A 24,283-nucleotide genomic window follows, 5' to 3' on the forward strand; every position below is an offset into this window, starting at 1 on the left:
AATCGTGCCTGACGCGGCACTGGCGCGCTGCTGCTACTGTAGAGGATATAGAAGGAGACCGCCGACAGACCAGGATCTTGTTTTCACGACAACAATATCTATACTTCCTGTTGAGCATAAATATAAAGCCTACTGATAAAGGACACCGTCAACAGTATTGATGGCAAAATAGACTATGTTAGACAGGTGCAATATGCCAGCGTGTCACCGGCCTAAGGTTTTCAAAAGGCATCACGCGAGTGTCAACATCACTACAACAGGGAAAAAACGATTGTAATTCAAACGCAGCTCCCGTCGGCATTTAAACAGACCTTTGCTTGTAATTCCGATCGGTCCAATACAACAACGAAATCTGAGCAGGTCTAAAAACTGAAACCGTTGTTGCTGCACTTTACACTTTGGAAAAGTTATATATATTTTTTAAATATGAGCAGGCCTACAAGCTGGGATTGGTAATGCTGCACTGTAATCATAGTTATTTATTTTTTCTATTATATTTTATATGATATTGGTTTGAGACCGAGTATTTTATTTAGTGGAGAACTTTGCAGCAGTATTTTATTTCTTATTCTTTTTTTATTTTATATATATTTTATTAAAAAGTATATAAAAAAAAGTGTAAACAAATTGTTAAAAAAAAAGTTTATAGTAATAAACAACCTGCAGTTTAATGTTTCCATTTCTTTCCCTTACTGTACCGAAAATGAACTGAACCGTGACTTTAAAACCGAGGTACGTACCGAACCGTGATTTTTGCGTACCGTTACACCCCTAATATATATATATATATATATATATATATATATATATATATATATATATATATTAAGCATTTCTCCTGACTATATATGTATATATATATATATATATACTTTTTGTATTTATTTTTATTTCAGCTTTAGTTTTAACATTTCAACTTATTTTCAGTGTCAACATTTTTTTTTTTAGTTTCTCATCTAACATCTCTATTTTATTTTAGCTTTATTTCATTTACCAAACAGTAAATACAAAATTAAATAAGTAATTAAGTAAATATAATACCGTGCAATATTTAAGATCATCAGATATGCTAGCGCTCAGCCTATGGATCAGCTAGACATGCCTTAAACATGGGATGAACAGAGCGACCAATCTTGCAGCAGCTGATCTACACATGGGACTCATTACATTAAACTTCAAAACACCCGTGCTGGTGCTAATGACAGAGAACAGCAGACTTATGAGAATTAGTGCACTAAATAATAAAGGGGTAATTTGGGAAGAAGCCTTAAGCTATTCACCGAAAGATTTTGTCCTTGAGAAAGTCAAAGAGTACTGTATAATACATGCTATGCATGGCAAAAACAAAGGGGAAATTAATTTTTTTTTAATTTTCATAATCCAGTAATTAAAAAAGTAATTCATCTCATTTGATTATTTAAAACTTGATATACGCAAACCAAGAGATAATAATTTATAAATTATAAATGGATCTCACATAATTAACTCACCCGCAATTTGTTCTAAACCTGTACCTGAAAGTTTTTTTCTTCTGGTGAGCACAAAAGAAGATATTTTGAACAATGTCTTATACTTATGTTTCTAATTTTAAATGTACCAGTTACAGGCTTGACGATAAACCAAGATAAAAGGTCCCAATGATTACTATTATCATTTCATAGTTTTATAATCATCAAAACCATGCAATAAAAACAAACAGTTGCTGGTAGCCATTGACCTCCATACTTAAAATAATAATAATATGGAAGTCAATGGCTACCAGCAACTGTTTAGTTAAGTACAATCTTCAAAATATCTTTTTGTTTTTGTTATCTATTTTTTTCAACAGAATAAAGAAATTCATACAGGTTTGCAACGACAGAGTTAATTATGAACGAATGTTCATTTTTGGGTGAACTAGTGTATAGGGTGAAAGGGTTTATCACAATGATGAAAGTTGCCAAATTAAGCTGGGACTGAACAAAAACAGTAAGCTACACAATGCTATTCTCCTGGAGCACTGCTGCTGTCTCTCTCTCTCTCTCTCTATAGTGAAAGCGAGAGCGCAGGGTCTTTGCGGCTACATTCTGGGATCTATTTCTCTCTCGCTCTCGGCAGAAGGCGGAAGTGCTGATTCAGGCCTGAGCAAAGCTCCCAGGCCGCTAGCGCACGGCTCTCCATCACTCTGACAACTCAATAAAACCCCAGTGTAAACTATTAATTGGATCATTAATTATTGATGCTGTTTTTACTACAAGTGAAGGGGACAGGAGAAAAGAGAGAGACAGACTGAAGACAGCAACATGGCATACATTCATAAAATGACTATTGATATTTGTCTCTGTGAAGGTTTCATATAGGACAGCTTTGCCTTAAACTGAAGATGCGATCTGATTGGTTCCCAAATGGGAAATGCATGATGAACACCAGACTCTCTATTACATCAACAGTTTTAGTCAACCCAAGACTGAAAATTATATACATAAAAAAATTATTAATTTAAATGTGCTATATTTACATTTCTCATTTTAAAATTTGTAATTATTTACTATTTAAAATCAAATACATTTTTTACATTTAAAATAATTGTAATATAAAAATAGTTCATATTTATAATTATTTACAAATAATACAATTAGCTTTTTCATATAATAATGAATATTAAAAATTTTCTACACCCATAATAGATGATATATAGATAGATACACACACATACATGTGTATACAATATATAATATAATATATTATAATATAATAAACAGAAAAATTAGACAAAAATACATTAAAAAAATGCTGGGAAATGTGTATTTGTTTGTGTGTGTGTGTATCAGCAATTCTTTCGATTTCAACAAAACCACATCCATGCTAGCCAGTTAGATTTTTAATTAGCGGACTAGTTGAAGGAGTTGACAAGCAGAACTGGCATTTAATTTCACAAAAATGGGGAAATAAATGTACATGACATGATGGCTAATATGCATGTTTACAGTTGATTGGACATGCAGGTCTCCCTTTAATTACCACTCACTTAGTCATAGTAAGTGTCTGCTAAGAACACAGAGTGTATGTATGAATGTAACCCTGTGGACACAGAGACTGGCTTCTTCAAACCTTTTCTCCTGTTCTGTCTGCACATCTGCTGATCAATAGTGAAGAGAACAAAAAGAAAGAACACTACACTAAATCACACGAGGGTCTCCCACTGCATATCAACGGTTCTACAAAGCTTTAGCGCAGGCCATCCCATTTCACAAAGAAGCAGAGTGTTTCTCCTGACAGTTTAAAGAGCACTAGACATGAATAATATGCATATAGCTGACTGCAGTTATATTTATAATGTGTCATCTAAAGCACCACTGCAAATTTTTCTAATCACACGTGCTTTTGACCATTACATAATTCGCCATGAATCGTATGAGGTTTTTTGGCTGCTTTGAGAGCAGGTCTGAATGTAGAGCGAGCCGAGAGCCAATCACAGTGGCTTATTCCGATCCGAAAACAGGCCTGCAGCCAAGCGGATGCCATGGTAACCTGCTTTCACCTCATTACATCTGATCTTCAGACAGTAAGACGGCAAAACAAATAACGTCAAAACCTTCATTCAGAACAGGAAGCAAGAATATAAACTGCCTGCTAGTCTACTCTAACAAAACAAAGCACAACCAGTTCATGGCTAAAGTTGATCTGTACCAGTGTCCAAAGTAATCAGATGTCAAAAGTGACATCCAAGTTTTGGATATTGTGTTTAATACAGTATTTAAAGAAGCTTTTCCCCAATGTTTAAATTCTATTCTACCCAGTTTAATATACTATATTGGAGGGTAGTAACCCTCTGACAATTTCCAAACCCTGTGCTTCCTTATTATACTATATAGTATGCACAAAGCAGTACATCAAATTAAAAGCATGTCTGAATATGAAGTAGTCATGAAAATTTACACCACCATTCAAAAGAGGTCAAAAGGTCAGTAAGATTTAGCAAAAATGCTAAAAAACGCACCAAAACTCCATTTATTTGATGCAGTAAAAACAGTAATATTGTGAAATATTAGTACAATTTAAAGTAATTGTTTTCTATTTTAATCCTCTGGAGTCTGAGGGGGTTGGGGGCCCTGGAGAAGTTTTGACATGCCCTGACATTTGTGTTGTTTTGTGCTGCTAAATATTTTTGTGATTTCTTTTTTTTTCTTTTAGGATTATTTAATAGAAAGTTTTTTTTAATGTTATTATTATTTTTTTTTTTTTTTACCATATAAATGTTTTTACTGTACATTTACTTCATCCTGACCGACCCAAACTTTTGAATGGTTGTGTATTTTTGTGAAATTCCAGCTGATGCCACTAGTGGTGCATAAATATATTCATATTTCAATATGTTTGTGTCAGTAAGGTGAGTTTGGCAGAGACCAGCAGCAATGAGCAAATGCTTTAGACTATCTTATGAAAATCTGGAATAATAAATAATAATAATCACTTCAGATTTTGATTTTGAAACCACTACCATCACCAAACAAAATTACAAATTACTCTGTCCATCTGCTATTGGTCAGACAAACAGGTAGCCCCACCCCAAATTTACACCATTGTTGCTATAGTGATGCGCGGGTCGGGGTTTTTTCCAACCCGCGGGTCCCGCTTTTATGAAATTATTTGGCCCGCCCCAGTCCGCCCCGCAATTAAAGTACAATTTCTTGACCCGCCCCGCCCCGCGCATCGGGGACATCACGGAAATTACGTTGCTACTTAGACCTTCGTATCGTAAACTTATCAATATAGGCTATAGGTAATTGCACTATGATGGTTCGTTTGTGAACAAATCTTTTAGGTGAACAAATCGTTCTCTTTTACATAATCCACTGAACATAGACAGTAAAAGACTCATTTCTCGTTCAATGAAGTTCCTCCCACAGCACCGCGCGAGCTCGGCGCTATTAGCAGCGCATGCGCAGATAGTGAACAGCTCTGTGAACTGTTTCATCCTGTCAAAAAGAGTTACTCAAGATGTGACGGAGCATGTGACTTGTTGAATGTTGGGAACGAATACGATCTTCTCGTAGGTGAAAGTGTTGAATGAACTGATACATCTCGTTTGTGAATGAAATGAATAAGAGAAAATCTCGATCAGCAATCAGCAGATACAAATACAGTTATTGGTGCACATACGCTTGTTTTCATATTTGCAATGCAGAACATAACTCCACGTTTAATCGCCGATACAGTGGCAGTTCTACACGGCAGTGCCTCTGTAGACATGTCCCTGGCCACCCCTGTGGCCACCCCCGTGCTGAAAAAAAAAAAAAAAGTAATATGATTTTACACGCGAGCGCCAAAAGCGCTTTTCGGCGCCTCCCATTTTTTTCACATCAGTTTGGGTGACTTGGGTCTGATTATAATTTCTCAAAGTCATCTGAAGCAATTCCATATCTTAATGTTATGGACAGAAGACTATTTACATCATTAAATGAAAGTTTACAGGAAACCTTGACTGAGTCCCAATTCGCCTACTTATACTACGACCTAAAAGTATGTACTTTTTTTGTGAGGAAAAAGTACATAGTTTTGAGTGTGTAGCAAAAAAGTATGCACGTTCTGGGACATACTTCGATGACGTCATGCAACGTGAACGACAACGTGGTTGCCTAGTTACGCACACTACAACTGTTAACGTTTCATTCATTCTTGTATGTCCAATAAAATTTTATTTACTATTCCCATCTTTTTTTCACAATACATTTTACAATGTGTTCTTCTACCAAGTTGAGGAGTGAAGAAGCAGGGCGGCGTCGTCGTAGAACCAAACGCAGGTCGTTTGTGAGGCGGCTGGTTCTGACGTTCATGTGCAATGTGTGTAACGAAAGCTACTTATTTTAAAGTTCAAATATTTAAAGTTTATAGTATAACTATTGTTTACCGTATTTTATACTTAATTTTATACTTATGTGTATAATTCAAAAATACCCAGATGAAAATGAACCATGCTTTTACTATAGTAAAAATGTAGTAACCATGTTTCTTTGGTGGGACTAATAAAGTTAACATTTGTACAGCCACAGTATTACTACAAATAAGTCAGTGTGGTTAAACTATGGTTAGTGTAGTAAAAGGTGTTTATTTTCATAAGGGTTTATAGTAAGGTATAAATCTAAGACAGAAACATCAAAAGAAATACATAAAAAAGACACTTGAATGACACTGTACTACAGCCTTTTTATTTATTGTTTTGTCGCCTGATAACCCCACACCATACTGCCAGCTGAATGCAACGAACCCCATCCTGAGGGCGCATCTCCGCTGCTGCATCCGGCTGCCATGTTTACATCACCGCAAAGCTCCTCCCTCCCGCACGCAATGGGTTGTGGGCAATATTAGCACTTAGAGTGTGCATTGATCTGCACTTCGAATTCTAACCGGAAATAGTAGACCATCCGGGTATCTTTGGAATACTCTTTTCAACATACTACGATTTGGGACGTACTAATTCTAGTTTCGCATACTATTTAGGACGGATAGTATGCGAATTGGGACTCAGCGCTTGTTTTCCCTCCTCTGCGGCTGTCAATCATTCTCCTTTCAGTATTCAAATAGCGCGCACCTCGTCCATTTACAGCAGGATGCATGGTAAAACTCTCTCCAATATTATATACTCACATTATAATGCTTGATCTGTAGATAAAAAGGCTGTGGATTTGCATAAAATGACTTTATTTTGGTATTTGTATTTTATGTTTGTTGCTGTTTTTTAAAAGACTCGCTTGTGCCTGTTAGATCACACACATGTTTTAAGAGCCGTAAACTTTTAAAATCACTTTGTGAGCTCAGTTTTGAAGCGTTTCATATTATCATGGTTTTGCGGACTGAAAGATTATTAAAAGCTTATTATATTTTTAGCCTGCACAATACATTTAAAATAAGCATAATTTAATTGTATATTATTTCTGTGTAGTGTAGTGTAAGCATTATAAATATATACACTTCTGAATTCTTGACATTCATATATAAATATTAAATTGTGAAATGTATGATTGCCTGATTGAATTTTATAAGAGTACTAATAGTAATTTGTTTTTATTAACATGTTTAGATTGTGTAAAATTACTGTGTAGATTTTTTCAAGAATTACTTTTCGTATTTGTTTGCATTACATTTAAATAAAATATGTTGCCATTTTTAATGTGCCCCTCTGGTTAAACACTGGCCCCTCCTTGGCCCCCCTAGTAAAATTTGTCTAGAGCCGCCACTGCCCCGATAAAACCTCGTGCTTTGTTAATCTGAACAATTTATTTAGACAATTTATTTAATGCGATCATGCACACACTTTAATAAAGCCAAATCAGTTTTTGTAAATACGTTCATTGACTTAAGACATAACACATAAGACACTCTTTTTCGCCAACTGCAGGTGTATTTGTGTAATATGAAGAAATGGTCACTGAATGAATCAGTGAATGAATCATTTTGGTGAACGAACTGAAAATCAATGAATCTCTTGAAATAATCATAATTTCCACCACTAAATTCCATGCAACATAAATGGATTTTTAAAAATTTTGTTTTTAGTGACCCGCCCCAACCCGCCCCGCAATAAAGTGCCAATTTCTTAACCCGACCCGCGGGTTACCCGCAGGTTATGAGACGACCCGCGCATCACTACTGTGCTATATCTCCATTGCGCTCGACTCTCATGTGTGAGAGAGTTGATGGGAAAGGCAGTCTTATCTGGCCCAATGTGCTCTCCCCTCCTCCCTAAAACTCACCTGACCTTCAGAGAGAGCATTACTCCTCTCCTCTGGTTATAAGTGTGAATGTGAAACCTGGAAAAGCAGAACAGCAATAATGTAGAACTGTACGCTGGGTTTTGTCCTCGGGATGCTTATATAAGTGGCTCGGACTGAGTTCTTCTCTCTCCAGTTCTCTATCCCGCCTCCATCATCTGAACCCATTCATGCAACTCTGTTCAAAACCTTACTATTTGTTGTGTACACAGTAAATAAAGTGCCTGAGATACTTAAATAATTGTAGTTATGATACTGTATGAGTGCACACTGCCAAACAAAAAAATATAAACAAATACTTCAAAGTGCATTTTATATTCATATTTCACCTTAATTTAAATTAGCATAAATTAAATGCGTAACAAATAGTGGCATGATGTAGAAATATTTCACAATTGAAATATTCCCGGCTACATAAAATAATGTTACATAACATAATAAATATAATAACATTTTAATCAGGTTTCTTTTTTTCTTTTCTTTTGGGGGGGGGGGGTTATATTTAAATATCACAAATATTTGTCATGCATGATTATTTTATTGCATACAGAACAGATAATGTGATAAAAAGGGCATTTATTGAGATGAAGTGAGTAGTAGCTGGTCATGTGATGCCGTACATCCTGTCAAAATAAAACATCTGTTTCAAGGCCACCAATATGACAAAAGTCTTCAGGTATCTCCAGCATACTGCTCATTTCTTTAGGTGTAAAACTATATAAATAAGTGCACTTTTAAGATTAATCCTCTCAGAGGGAATCATCTCATCTCTCTTCCTCGCATTTTTTCTCTTTCCTCTGTCTCTCTCTTTTCCACTCTATCCCTCCGTTATGTAACGCAGCCTACATCTGATCTGAGGGAACCAAGACCCAGCAATATCCATCACTGGAGGACAACTGAGAGAACACAACACACACACACACACACACAAATATACAAAAGGTAGCACCAGTGTTGGAGAGTAACTACCAAGTATATGTTTAACAGCTGTGGAGATAATCAAAAAACATTCAAAAAACTAAACTGTGTGGATATCTAATTAATTCCAGTAAACTGGTTTATTTGGACAGTTCGTGATTCACTGATTCATGTATTTTCTTTTAATTATTTTTATTTTTTTTACAGAGCAGTTCAGCGTTACGTTTTTGACTTTAATGTATTATTATTATTATTTTGTTAGTAACTGCTTTTTTGTAACTTAAATGTAGTTGTATTTCTTTAAATAGTGAGTAGAATGTAGCCTGCTAATCTACAGTTTCACTGTCAGACACGCGCAATCATTTCTCTTGAAATAAACACACACAGGTCTTAGCTCACACTCGCTAACCGCTCACACAACACAGGCCATTCACACACACTGTGAAACATCAGCATCAATCAGAGGTTATTAGCATATGAAAAATTATTCTGATCTACAGTAGTTACTTCCATGTAAATAAAACTTAGCAACAATATTAGCAACAGCTTTAAACTGATAGCACTACAGCTTTACTGCATCAACATGCACTACAGTTCAAACATATGGGGTCAGTAAGATTTATTACAATTATTATTTTTTTAAATATTTTTGTTCAGCAAGGATTCATTAATTTCAATACCAAAAGTGACAGTAAATACGAATAATGTTGCAAAATATTTACATTACAAATAAATGCTGTTCTTTCTAATTATAAAAAAATTCCACAAAAATATTAAACAGCACATCTGTTTTCAACATTGGTAATAATAATACATGTTTATTTAGCTTCCTTGAATTATTCCTGAAGGATCATGTGACACTGAGGACTGGAGTAAGAAATAAATTACATTTTAAATAGTGCTGTCAAATGATTAATCGTGATTAATCGCATCCCAAATAAAAGTTTTTGTTTACATAATATATGAGTGTGTACTGTGTATATTATCTACATATAAATACAAACACATGCATGTATATTTTTAAGAAAAACTATTTTGTTTATATATTAAATATATTTATATATAATATAAAATATAATAATATAAATATATACATATACTGTATATACATGTAAATATTTGTAAAATATATACTGAATGTGTGTGTATTTATATATACATAATACATAAAAGTAGTATTTCGATTCAAGATGAATGGCATGCTCAATTCCTTTTAGGTTTGATTTGGGTGCTCTTCGGTCCAAGGTAGAACATTTAAAAAGGGCGTGTAGAGAAAAGAAATCTCTGATAGCCGAGGCACTCCTTAATTAAAATGTCTTTAATGAAAAAATGACATGTACTATATGGACAATTTAGGACATGTCATTTTTTCATTAAAGACATTTTAATTAAGGAGTGCCTCGGCTATCAGAGATTTCTTTTCTCTACACGCCCTTTTTACATAAAAGTAGTACACAAACATATATTATGTAAACAAAAACATTTATTTTAGATAGGATTAATCGCGATTAGTCGTTTGAAAGCGCTAATTTTAAAATATATAAGAAATCAAATAGAAATTAGAAATTTTAAATTTCAATATGTCACAATTACTATTTTTAGTGTTTTTAATAAAACAAGCACACCCTTTGTGAGGATAAAAGACTTCTTACAAAAACACATAAAAATCGTACCGACCCCAAACTTTTGAATGGTAGTGTACATACATATATAAATGATAAATAGCTGCATTACCTTTCTCGCTCACAGACTCACTCTCGATCTCCACGTCTTCACAGCTGGTGTACTCCGGTGTAGTGGCCAGTTCCTCTTCTGAGCTGCTCAGGGACACCTGCCTCATTTTGCCGCCCCTCTTGGTCTTGTGAGGTTTGGGTGGTGGCGGCCTGACGGACTCTGATTGGTCGGAACTGAGCGAGTCATTCCGCAACATGCTATCCATCTTTTCTCGTTTACTCTTCCTTACGGCTGAGACGGGATCCAGGTGCTGCTGCCTGTGGATGGAGTCCACGTCGGGTGGACTGTGGTGGGACCTCCAGTGGGTGTGTCCAGGACCTGGTGAGTAGTGGGTATTCCGCAGGGGCCCGAAGGGCTCCTCCATCTCTGTGTATGCCAGGGAGACATCGCTGTGGCGCCGTTCGTGCCTGAACCGTGAAACCTCCGCATGCATGCGCATCTGTTCCTCGTAAGGTTGTGGTTTGACTGGGTAGCGGGCCAAGTTTGGGTCACTGCGGTAGCGGTTCTGGTACTCCTCCTGCCGTTGCCGCTGAAGCTCATGCTCGCTGAGAGGCGGGCCATCGGGCAGGAAGCCGGGTTCAGGTGGATACTCTTCCTGAGAGTGCCAGCCACCCCGTCGAGCGCGGTACGCATTCCTCGCTACCTCCGCATCCTCGTAGGAGCGACCGTAGCCTCCCCGCCACTGGCGGTCTCCGGCCCCGTAGTCAGACGGCGATCGTGGCATGCCGCCCGCCCCTGGGGCATACTGTGAACGCTCTGCCTTCTCCTCCCTTTGGCCGTATTTTTGGTTTGGATCCCTGGTTGCTGATGGGCTTCTTTTCCTGTCAGAAAAAAAAGAGCAAACGTTGCTATAGGAATTCCAGACAAATAAAGTTGACCGTAGGGCTTTTTACACTTGAAACGGTTAATCCTGGGTCATCCAAAATCCTGGTATCTTGTTTAAGGTTTTAAAATGCTCATACTTTACCCAGGGTTAAAAATGAACATTGTTAATATTTTCTCACCTTTGAGTTATTCCAACCTGTACACGCTTTTTTCTTCTGTTTAACACAAAAGAAAGAAGATATTTTGAAGAAGGTTGGTAATCAAACAGTTGCTGGTAGCCATTGACTATCATAGTAGGGGGGAAATACTATGGAAGTCAATGGCTACCAGAAACAATTTGGTTAACCAACATTCTTCTGAATATCTTTTTTTTTTAACTGGCACAGACCAAATTTTTTTTGCTGATTGGAAAGCGGGCTAGAACATGCATAGAATTGGGTCTTCACTTTTAAGCAAAAAGGCATGGGTCAATCTTGTATAAACTGACTAGTATATTTCTAGACTTATTATGCATCAATAAAGGATTGATCTACAATTTCTAGTTTTTTTTTTAGTATTTTTTTGATACACCTTTAAAAAGACTATACATTTTCAATATCCAATAAATTCCTGATGGATAAATCAAGTCCCATCCTACATTGTTTTTTGTTCTAGTTCAGTATGCTGTTTCTATGGGATGAAATTAGACTCAAAATGATTAATAGATGCACGCAAAAATATCAATGTACAACATCAATTTTATACATGTATCTTACGAATCACAAACAAATGCCTTTCAATTTGATTCGGGATTAAATGATTGTGCAGCAATTTGTACATATACAGACATGTTTGTGAATAAAAATGTTATGTTCTGCATTGATATTATCATAAATTGGAATCCATGCATATGTGGATCGGGTGACACCATAGACTGTATAAAAACATGGACGTAGTGTCCGTGACGTCACCCGTTGATTCCTGAAGTGTGTTTTTGAAGCTTAAAGCAGAGCGGGCCGTCACCATCTTAGCAGCGCGTCACCAAGTGACTCTTCCGGATAATCAAAAATGGGCAAAAAGGCGGGAGCTAGTTGCTGAAGCCACGCCCACTTAGCGCGACGTCACGAGTCAATCTTGTTCAGTTAATTTGAATTTTGCGACTTCATTTTCGCAGTTCAACATTTCACGTTTCACGCACAGCTGAGCTAAAGAAAAACAGAACACTAGATGGCACTACAGCCCCACTCACGTGCGCATTCCATTGTGTACAGTTTTATGAATGTTACATTGTGTTTTTGTCACAAGGTGACGATCTTTAGGGGCGGAACCAAAATTCGGGAAGTTTGGTTCCGCCCGGAAGTGTTTCCGCCCGGACCGGAAAAACAGAACACCGGAACTTCCGGTAGCGCCGTAAGAAGGAAAATCAGGGAATTCGATGCACCTGTGCCTAGTTAGGGACAGCGGTTGGTGATTGGAGGATACGCTGGACAAGGCAGTACTTAAGGCCAAGTTATTTCACAGTCTGGGGAAGCTCTCTTTGGTGTGTGTGAAGCACTGGGTTGTGCCCGTCTTGGTACGCTGCTGGTAGCTGTCTAACTCTCTCTCTCCCTCAGGCTGGAATTGTATGATTGTGAAGACATCGCGAACCTTAAAGGTTGAGAAGTGAACAGATTATACGGCGAACTGAGACGACGTGAAAAAGGGGATTGGAAGTGGCATTGATGTGAGTACTAAGAGCCAGTCGAAAGTGCCCTGTATATTGACCTGGCGTTGTGTAGATCTCTCCAGGAGGAGGAGGGTGGCCCTACCCCTAATATAGTGTGGTGGGAGAGCCGAAGGAATACTTATTGAAGTAGTCGCAACGACGACATCACTAGCTAGGCCGCATATTCCATCGCCAGATCCGAACCAAGCGAAGTGAAGGAAGACGGGTGTCCTTTCCGTACACTGAGTGTGGTGGGTGAGTCTTCGTGCTGTGAAAACCTATAATTTTGACGTGGTGTTGTATATTGCTGTGGGCTGCTGTGTATTGCCGTGTGTCCTGTCAGATAAACCCCCGCCTTCACGCACTTCGGCGTGGGAGGACAAGGAGATTGCTGGCCCTAGCCTAGTTCAGTACAGTATATGTTGTGAGCGTGCTTCAGATCTCCGGAGATAGCACGGTACGCTGTGTCCAGCCCAGAGGTGAAAGCCATCCAAAGCAGAGTAACTGTGTTTTGTGTCCAAGTTGATACCTGTGGAGAGGAAAGGAAAGAGAGTGAGTAACACAAGGAGAAACAGAGGAAACCTGTACTTACAGTACGCTGTGTTCAGCCCAGAGGTGAGAGCCATTCAAAGCAAACTAACGGTGCTATTGTGCCCAAGTTGATACCTGTGGAGAGGAAAGGAAAGAGAGTGAGTAACACAAGGAGAAACAGAGGAAACCTGTACTTACAGTACGCTGTGTTCAGCCCAGAGGTGAGAGCCATTCAAAGCAAACTAACGGTGCTATTGTGCCCAAGTTGATATCTGTGGAGAGAAAAGGAGAGAGAGGTGAATAACACGAGGAGGAATAGAGCGAACCCTGTACTTACAGTACGCTGTGTCCAGCCCAGAGGTGAGAGCCATTCAAAGCAAACTAACTGTGCTATTGTGCCCAAGTTGATACCTGTGGAGAGAAAAGGAGAGAGAGAGTGAATAACACGAGGAGGAATAGAGCGAACCCTGTACTTACAGTACGCTGTGTCCAGCCCAGAGGTGAGAGCCATTCAAAGCAAACTAACTGTGCTATTGTGCCCAAGTTGATACCTGTGGAGAGAAAAGGAGAGAGAGAGTGAATAACACGAGGAGGAATAGAGCGAACCCTGTACTTACAGTACGCTGTGTCCAGCCCAGAGGTGAGAGCCATTCAAAGCAAACTAACTGTGCTATTGTGCCCAAGTTGATACCTGTGGAGAGAAAAGGAGAGAGAGAGTGAATAACACGAGGAGGAATAGAGCGAACCCTGTACTTACAGTACGCTGTGTCCAGCCCAGAGGTGAGAGCCATTCAAAGCAAACTAACTGTGCTATTGTGCCCAAGTTGATACCTGTGGAGAGAAAAGGAGAGAGAGTGGGTAACACGAGGAGAGACTGAGGAAACCTGTACTTACGCCGCTGCCTGTGGAGAAAGAGAAAGCGAGTGAGCACCCAAGGAGCGAACTGTGTGAACCAGTACTTACTGTGAGCTGTAATCAGCGAAGAGGTGAGAGCAAAACCAAGCTGAACTAACTGTGCCTGTGTGTCCCAGCCGCTGCCTGTGGAGAAAGAGAAAGCGAGTGAGCACCCAAGGAACGAACTGTGTGAACCAGTACTTACTGTGAGCTGTAATCAGCGAAGAGGTGAGAGCAAAACCAAGCTGAACTAACTGTGCCTGTGTGTCCCAGCCGTTGCCTGTGGAGAAAGAGAAAGAGCGTGAGCACCCAAGGAACGAACTGGGTGAATCAGTACTTACTGCGAGCTGTAATCAGCGAAGAGCCGTTGCCTGTGGAGGAAGAGAAAGAGAGTGGGCACCTCGAGAACGAACTGTGTGAACCAGTACTTACCGTGAGCTGTATTCAGCGAAGAGGAGGAAGAAGGAGGGCGCTACGGATACCTAAGACTCAGGCCGGGGCCCGAGCCCCACGCCCCGGATCCCCGTGGCCCCCTTGCTCCCTGACCTCTTCCCGGCTATAGCCCATCTGGAGGGCCGAGTCAGAGCTTAGTTTTAGTTGCCCTTTCCCTATTCCCCAAGCTATTTTTAAATATTTAAATAAAGATTGTTTTATCACTTACTTGTTCTCGTGTTGTTTGGCCATTGGGTCGGGTTTGGGGACCTCCTCGAGGTGGAAGTTGAGAAGGGGTGTGGCTTAGTTAAAGCATAGCCAGCCCCTGGGTGTGACAGATTTGGCGTAGTCGGCAGGGTTTCCACCTCGAGTTGAGTAACCAAGGTCGTCCAATGACCGACAACGCGGGGCTTTCAGCCCAACCCCGTGCCATGCCCGTTTTTATGGGGAGCCCCTGGATTCAAAAATATGGGGGGACAGAATCCGAGGTACGATTGTCTGAATGGAAGGCTCAACTAGAGTACTTGGCCGACCTACAGGGCCTTAGTGCAGCCCAGCGGCTTCAATTTGTGTTAAACTCCCTGGATGGAGAAGCGCGGCGAGAGGTGCATGCCGCCCCCGAAGCCGTTAGAGCCAACGCCCAAACCGTGTTCCAGTTCCTCACTGAACAGTATGGTGACCACACCCCCGTAGCTGTCCTTCGCTCCCAGTTCTTCAATTGTAAGCAGGGCCCCCGCCAACCGATTAGAGCTTTCGCCCTGAGGTTGCGAGAGCAATTCGCCCGACTACAGACCCGTCGGGACCACGGGTTGGGAGATGGAGAGACTCTATTGCGGGACCAGTTTCTTCTGGGGTTGAAGGAGGGTCCGGTGAGACAGAGCCTACGTATCCAGTTTCGAAGGGACCCGGGTCTTACGTTCGAAGATCTGAAGAAAGAGGCACTGGCCCTGGAAGGTGATGAGACTGAGGTGAGTGGTTCCCCAGTGTGTGCGGTTGTCAGTGAAGTAGCACCAGCACAACCCGGAGGCCCTGACTGGAAGCAAGCACTGAAGGCTGAACTTTTGAAAGATGTCCGCGATCAGATGTCTGAACTGTCTAAAGCCCTCGTAGGAGAATTGCGCCAAGGACGGGCGCGGGAGGAACCACGGCCGGCGCCCCGAGACCGAGTGTACTCAGAGGGAGGCCGAGAGCCGTTCAGGCGCCCGAACCACTTTAACCGGCCCCGTTTCGAATGGGACGAGCAAGGGCGACCCATCTGCAACCGCTGTGGCAAACCAGGTCACTATAGCCGCCAGTGTGGGCCCCGCAGGGCGTCAGAAGGGGGTTTTTAGGTCGGCCGGCCACTGTGGGTCGTGTGGCCGGGACCCCTCGAGAAGACCCTGGAAGAGGATATGGCTCTAGGAGCCAGATGATTGGGCGTAGCCCCGTGGCGAAGGTGAGAGTGTGCGGCAAGGAGGTTCAATGCCTGGTAGACACAGGCTCCCAAGTGACGTTGTTTGCTGAGAGTTTATCCGAAGAAGTGTTTGGGAAACAAGGGGCACCAGGGGCGGAGGCCCCCTGGCTTACTCTGAAGGGCGCAAACGGCCTCGACATCCCATATATTGGCTACCGATTGACGGACCTAGAGGTTCACGGAGTGATGGTCCCCCAGAAAGGTGTGATTATCGTGCAAGACCATTGTCTGGGTGCACATCGAGCCCTGTTGGGCATGAATGTCCTCGCTGATTGCTGGGAAGAGCTATTTCGGGCTAGGCCCGTATCGAAGATACCACCTGCAGAGAGGCCCAAGTGGGAGTGTGTGGTAGCTGACTGTCGAAGGGTGCAAATGAGCCAAGTCCGCAGGGAACAGGAAGAGGTAGGAAGAGTGATGTGTCGTTTTGCTTTGTCTGTCCCCGCAAAAAGTGAGGCTGTTGTGTGGGCGCGAGTACCGCCCCGAAGAGCGGGCCCAGAAGAGTGGGTGCTGGTGGAGCCCCATGTGGATTGTCCACAAGTGGAAGTGGCACGAGGACTATCGACGGTCCGGCGGGGGAGAGTCCCCGTGAGGATACGGAATGTACATCCATACGCGGTGCAACTACATCGGCACCAACGATTAGCCCGTCTGACAACGGTTACATCCCACCAAGTAAGGGAAGAGAGGGATATTAGTTTTCGTCAGGTGTGCCCCACTGTCATCGAGGTGGCCCTGACACAAGTAGACACCCCATGGGGTGGTATGGAGAGGAGTGTGCCGAGCCACCTGGTGGGTGAGTCGTTACAAGGGGAGGATTTAGAGCAGGCACAGACACAGAAGTTACAGGCCCTCCTTCGGAGATGGCAGCATGTGTTCGCCACCCACGATGAAGACTACGGATGCACCCAGGTGGTACAACATCATATACCTACCGGGGATGCAGGGCCCAGCCGGGAGAGGTATCGCCCAATTCCGCCCACTTTGTATACCGAGGTACGTACACTCCTGCAAGGCATGCTGAAGCAAGGAGTTGTTAGGGAAAGCAGCAGCCCGTGGGCGGCCCCCATAGTGCTGGTGCAAAAGAAGACGGGGGCTTGGAGATTCTGCGTGGACTACCGTAAGCTGAACCTCGTGACTAAGAAAGACGCTTTCCCTTTGCCACGGATCGAAGATTCGCTTGCCAGCCTCACGCAGTCGGCATGGTACTCTACCCTAGATTTGGCCAGTGGCTACTGGCAGGTGCAGGTGGCCGAAACAGACCGGGAGAAGACTGCCTTTACAACCCCGTTTGGACTATTTGAATGGGACCGGATGCCTTTCGGGCTCTGTAACGCTCCGGCCACCTTCCAGCGGCTGATGCAGCGGTGCTTGGGAGGTCAGTTAATGGAGTCAGTATTAGTTTACCTGGATGATGTGATTGTCTACTCCCCAGATTTTGATTCACACCTGAGGCACCTCGAGGAAGTCTTTCGGGCCATGGAGAAGTACGGATTGAAACTACAGCCCAATAAGTGTCACTTACTACGGAGAGAAGTCAACTTTCTGGGCCACGTGGTCAGTGCGGCTGGAGTGTCCGTAGATCCTGGAAAGGTATCGGCCGTGAAGGACTGGAAGGCCCCGAGGACAGTGAGGCAAGTGCGATCCTTTTTAGGATTTGTGGGATACTATAGGCGTTTCATAAAGGACTTTTCAAAAATTGCTAAACCCCTTAATCAGTTGCTGGTTGGCACAGGTCGTAACCGGGGCCGGGGGTCGCCCAACGTAGACTGGGATGTAAATTGTGAGTCGGCGTTCCAGACATTGAAGCAGGAGCTGCTACAGGCCCCTATCTTGGCATACGCAGATTTCACAAAACCATTCCTTTTGTATACAGATGCCAGCAATCTCGGGCTGGGAGCGGTGTTGGCTCAACGGCAGGACGGAGTTGAGAGGGTCATCGCGTACGCCAGCCGGAGCCTCCACCCAGCCGAGAGGAACGATGCGAACTATAGTTCTTTCAAATTGGAGCTGCTGGCGTTGAAGTGGGCCCTAAGTGAGAAATTTAAAGACTACCTCTGGGGTGCCAAGGTGACGATCATTACAGACAATAACCCATTAGTACACTTACAGACGGCGAAGCTGGGAGCCGTGGAGCAGCGGTGGGTGGCCCAACTGGCCAACTTTGACTATCAACTACAGTACCGACCAGGGCGTGAACACATGAACGCGGACGTCCTCTCAAGGCTGCCCGAAGCGGAAAGCCCCGGAGGGGCCAGCCCGGAGGAGGGCTATATGGTAGGAGCAGTAGAGGCACCAGGCAGCAGACAAGAGGCCGTGCCTGAGAACTGGGGATGGGATCCCCGTCGGTGGAGGGAGAGACAGGCCAGGGATCAAGATGTGCGGCTGGTAAGAGAATGGCTGGAACAGGGCCGACGGCTGACGCCAGCGGAGAGGTTAGCCCAGACGGATACTGGGAGGAGGCTGCTGGGGCAATGGGACAGGCTGGAGCTGAGAGATGGCGTTTTGTGCAGAAGGGTCAGTGACCCGAAGTTGGGCGAAGAAGTACGCCAGATCGTGGTACCCGCAGATGAGGTAACGGCTTTAGTTTCGGCGTACCACAACCAGTTGGGGCATCAGGGACAGGAGAGGACCGTGTCCCTGCTTAGGAGATTCTTCTTTTGGCCCGGGCTAGAGGCATCGGTGCACGCCCTAATTCAAGCTTGCCCGAGATGCATATTGTTTAAGTCCAGACGGGAGGTCCGAGCGCCAATGGTACCCATCCATGCGAAGGCCCCCCTTCATATCATGGCTATGGACTTCTTGACACTGGGCCGACCACGAGATCGCTACCAGAACATCTTGGTAATAACGGATTTGTTCACAAAGTACGCTTGGGCTATCCCCACCCTCGACCAGACTGCAACCACCACCGCTACAGTTTTATGGCGGGCCGTCTTCCAGACGTTCGGATGCCCGGAGTTTCTGCACTCCGATCAAGGAGCCAACTTTGAGTCCAGGGTAATTAGAGAACTATGCCAGTTGTACGGATGCACGAAAACTCACACCACTTCGTATCATCCTCAGGGGAACGGCGGCTGTGAGAGATTCAATCAGACCCTATTGGGGCTGCTGGGGACCTTGGACCAACAACGGCAGGACGATTGGGTGAGTGCCTTGCCAAACCTCCTACAGGCCTATAACAACAGTATACATAGTACTACGGGTTACGCTCCCACTTACCTGATGTTTGGCAGACACATACGAATGCCTACTGACCTGGTCCTAGGAGTGATAGCCGACCAAGAGGAAGCAAGTGTAACGGAGTGGGTGGGGCGCCATCACCAGCGCTTGCATTTCGCCTACGAGCAGGTGTCGAAAAGGATACAGACGGCAGGAGAGAAAAGTAAGCGGTTGTATGATCGGACTGCTAGAGAAGCCCCTCTACTGCCAGGAGAGAGGGTGTTGGTGAGAGATAATCGGCGGCAGGGGAAGGGGAAACTGAGTGACCGTTGGGAGGCCACCCCTTATGTAGTCTGCCGGCAGCAGAGGCCGGGGCAGCCGGTCTATACCATCCGGCCAGAAGGGAAGTCAGGCCCCGACCGTGTGGTGCACCGGAACATGATTCGCCCATGCCCTAACTACCCTGAAGCCGTGGAAGAAGTCCCCACGGAACCTGTACCAGCGGCCCCCTGGATTGAAGGTTGGGCTGTGGTACCAGGGAGACCCGTGGTGGCACCACCCCCGATCGCCCCGAGAGAACCAGAAGCAGCCCCTGAACAAGCTGAGCCCGATTCACCAGTGAGACGATCCCAGCGAGAGAACCGAGGCCGACCCCCTGCCCGCTATGGGGAGTGGACAGCCCGAGGACGTTCTAGGGACTAGAACGGATTGGCGGGGGAGGATGTCACAAGGTGACGATCTTTAGGGGCGGAACCAAAATTCGGGAAGTTTGGTTCCGCCCGGAAGTGTTTCCGCCCGGACCGGAAAAACAGAACACCGGAACTTCCGGTAGCGCCGTAAGAAGGAAAATCAGGGAATTCGATGCACCTGTGCCTAGTTAGGGACAGCGGTTGGTGATTGGAGGATACGCTGGACAAGGCAGTACTTAAGGCCAAGTTATTTCACAGTCTGGGGAAGCTCTCTTTGGTGTGTGTGAAGCACTGGGTTGTGCCCGTCTTGGTACGCTGCTGGTAGCTGTCTAACTCTCTCTCTCCCTCAGGCTGGAATTGTATGATTGTGAAGACATCGCGAACCTTAAAGGTTGAGAAGTGAACAGATTATACGGCGAACTGAGACGACGTGAAAAAGGGGATTGGAAGTGGCATTGATGTGAGTACTAAGAGCCAGTCGAAAGTGCCCTGTATATTGACCTGGCGTTGTGTAGATCTCTCCAGGAGGAGGAGGGTGGCCCTACCCCTAATATAGTGTGGTGGGAGAGCCGAAGGAATACTTATTGAAGTAGTCGCAACGACGACATCACTAGCTAGGCCGCATATTCCATCGCCAGATCCGAACCAAGCGAAGTGAAGGAAGACGGGTGTCCTTTCCGTACACTGAGTGTGGTGGGTGAGTCTTCGTGCTGTGAAAACCTATAATTTTGACGTGGTGTTGTATATTGCTGTGGGCTGCTGTGTATTGCCGTGTGTCCTGTCAGATAAACCCCCGCCTTCACGCACTTCGGCGTGGGAGGACAAGGAGATTGCTGGCCCTAGCCTAGTTCAGTACAGTATATGTTGTGAGCGTGCTTCAGATCTCCGGAGATAGCACGGTACGCTGTGTCCAGCCCAGAGGTGAAAGCCATCCAAAGCAGAGTAACTGTGTTTTGTGTCCAAGTTGATACCTGTGGAGAGGAAAGGAAAGAGAGTGAGTAACACAAGGAGAAACAGAGGAAACCTGTACTTACAGTACGCTGTGTTCAGCCCAGAGGTGAGAGCCATTCAAAGCAAACTAACGGTGCTATTGTGCCCAAGTTGATACCTGTGGAGAGGAAAGGAAAGAGAGTGAGTAACACAAGGAGAAACAGAGGAAACCTGTACTTACAGTACGCTGTGTTCAGCCCAGAGGTGAGAGCCATTCAAAGCAAACTAACGGTGCTATTGTGCCCAAGTTGATATCTGTGGAGAGAAAAGGAGAGAGAGGTGAATAACACGAGGAGGAATAGAGCGAACCCTGTACTTACAGTACGCTGTGTCCAGCCCAGAGGTGAGAGCCATTCAAAGCAAACTAACTGTGCTATTGTGCCCAAGTTGATACCTGTGGAGAGAAAAGGAGAGAGAGAGTGAATAACACGAGGAGGAATAGAGCGAACCCTGTACTTACAGTACGCTGTGTCCAGCCCAGAGGTGAGAGCCATTCAAAGCAAACTAACTGTGCTATTGTGCCCAAGTTGATACCTGTGGAGAGAAAAGGAGAGAGAGAGTGAATAACACGAGGAGGAATAGAGCGAACCCTGTACTTACAGTACGCTGTGTCCAGCCCAGAGGTGAGAGCCATTCAAAGCAAACTAACTGTGCTATTGTGCCCAAGTTGATACCTGTGGAGAGAAAAGGAGAGAGAGAGTGAATAACACGAGGAGGAATAGAGCGAACCCTGTACTTACAGTACGCTGTGTCCAGCCCAGAGGTGAGAGCCATTCAAAGCAAACTAACTGTGCTATTGTGCCCAAGTTGATACCTGTGGAGAGAAAAGGAGAGAGAGTGGGTAACACGAGGAGAGACTGAGGAAACCTGTACTTACGCCGCTGCCTGTGGAGAAAGAGAAAGCGAGTGAGCACCCAAGGAGCGAACTGTGTGAACCAGTACTTACTGTGAGCTGTAATCAGCGAAGAGGTGAGAGCAAAACCAAGCTGAACTAACTGTGCCTGTGTGTCCCAGCCGCTGCCTGTGGAGAAAGAGAAAGCGAGTGAGCACCCAAGGAACGAACTGTGTGAACCAGTACTTACTGTGAGCTGTAATCAGCGAAGAGGTGAGAGCAAAACCAAGCTGAACTAACTGTGCCTGTGTGTCCCAGCCGTTGCCTGTGGAGAAAGAGAAAGAGCGTGAGCACCCAAGGAACGAACTGGGTGAATCAGTACTTACTGCGAGCTGTAATCAGCGAAGAGCCGTTGCCTGTGGAGGAAGAGAAAGAGAGTGGGCACCTCGAGAACGAACTGTGTGAACCAGTACTTACCGTGAGCTGTATTCAGCGAAGAGGAGGAAGAAGGAGGGCGCTACGGATACCTAAGACTCAGGCCGGGGCCCGAGCCCCACGCCCCGGATCCCCGTGGCCCCCTTGCTCCCTGACCTCTTCCCGGCTATAGCCCATCTGGAGGGCCGAGTCAGAGCTTAGTTTTAGTTGCCCTTTCCCTATTCCCCAAGCTATTTTTAAATATTTAAATAAAGATTGTTTTATCACTTACTTGTTCTCGTGTTGTTTGGCCATTGGGTCGGGTTTGGGGACCTCCTCGAGGTGGAAGTTGAGAAGGGGTGTGGCTTAGTTAAAGCATAGCCAGCCCCTGGGTGTGACATTTTCTTTGTTTCTTTTTGGTTTGGCTATTCTCCTCTGCCCGTAGCTTATATTATTATTATAGTAATAATAGCTTATATTAATTTGTCAGTTACTATTTGTCAGCCCTATTATTATTTGTTTTTTTGTGGTTCGTAAGATACATTTGATGATAAAATTGATGTAGTACATTGATATTTTTGCGTGCCTCTATTAATCATTTTGAGTCTAATTTTATCCCATATGTTTCTTTTAATGCTTTGGATTATATTATATATTATATCATAGCTTTCACATTGGCATTAAAATCACATATTACATATCAACAATATTCAATCTTTCACAATCAACATCAAAATCCTGTAATAAAACAGCAGCATCTGACTACTAAGAGCAATTTTGTTTAAAAACAAGCAATATCTCATTTTAAAACACATGCTGTTTTTACAAAAATAACCTGGTACTGGTTATTTTATTTTTACACTGTCGCTAATGTGGTTAGAACAGTGCTGGCTGTATGTGTCGGAAAAGATAAATGACACCAGTGTTCCCGGCATATCTTCATCCCGTTTCATCTTCAGAGGGAATAAGAGTCTTTGGCTCGTGGGAAGCCCAGTGATATGCCGGAGGGAAAACTGCATCTATGCTGAAGGGTAAAGTTTAGAGCCTTGAAAAGATACAATCCATCCACTGCTCCCCTATCTCTGAGTGTTTGTTATCCGTGTCTATATGACTTCACAGAATTTATCTGTGTTTAGCAGGGTTTGCGCAAATCTGAGCCAAGTCTTAGTATGAAATTAAACTTTTCTCATCAAATAATCAGAAAAAAGTCTCAATATGCACTCAAACGTGTCAGTTTTTTATTTCAATCTAAATAACATGAACAAAGTCTCATCGTGAACTCAAATATCAAATTCTTCTCAAATAATCAGAGATATACTATCCCCATTCATTTTTTTTACTACAGTTCTAAACTATAATTGTACGTCAATAATTATCACATTTCTTATTTCTCAGTAGGAATTTTAGGAGAATGCTGATACTAGAAATGAAACGGAGAAATCTGTTAAGCTTCCTGAGCTATGAAAGAGCCTTTGTGATGCAAATATCGAATCACATCAAATACCACATCGAACATACTGAACGTTCTTATGACCTGGATATGAAGCTAGTGTACTAGCTAACAACAAGAACACCACAGTTCAACAACAGCTATCTGTATTTCTGCAGGGTGCTGTGATCTTTAGTGTGCTGTTCAAGGGTCTGGAGCATTCTGTGAGCTGTTTTTGAGCGTGTACATGTACTGACTGATTAATGATGGTCTCTCCCGCTTCTCCCGGTTTTACTATGGCCACCGTGTTCCTGCTGCATTATTCAACAGCAGCACGACAAGTCGTGCACCATTCACAAATCAAGTGCAGCAGACGGCTGTTTGTGTTTGGGATCGTGTGTGAGGAACAGGAACGTGTGTTTTGAAATGTAGAAACCTAATATTCATGACAGTATACAGCCAGCAGTAGTCAATATCACAAATTACAACCAGGGAAGTTAGATTAGTCACACACACACACACACATATATATATATATATATATATAT

The 24,283-nt window shown here is 43.5% G+C and overlaps 1 protein-coding gene across 11 annotated transcripts in view; it reads right to left on the bottom strand.

The window, feature by feature from the left end:
• The window catches only part of LOC132103362 (regulating synaptic membrane exocytosis protein 2-like), a 171,751-nt gene that overhangs the window by 83,800 nt on the left and 63,668 nt on the right, over positions 1-24,283 (bottom strand). For 10 of the 11 annotated variants that reach the window (XM_059508415.1, XM_059508411.1, XM_059508413.1 and 7 more), the window contains one exon: positions 10,404-11,224. In XM_059508415.1, coding sequence (XP_059364398.1) covers positions 10,404-11,224 — 821 coding nt within the window. Of the gene's footprint in view, positions 1-10,403; positions 11,225-24,283 lie in introns of those variants that run through there. The other variant, XM_059508419.1, reaches the window with a different exon arrangement.

Source organism: Carassius carassius, chromosome 24 (genome assembly GCF_963082965.1).
Source record: "Carassius carassius chromosome 24, fCarCar2.1, whole genome shotgun sequence".
In the NCBI taxonomy this organism is placed as follows: domain Eukaryota; kingdom Metazoa; phylum Chordata; class Actinopteri; order Cypriniformes; family Cyprinidae; genus Carassius; species Carassius carassius.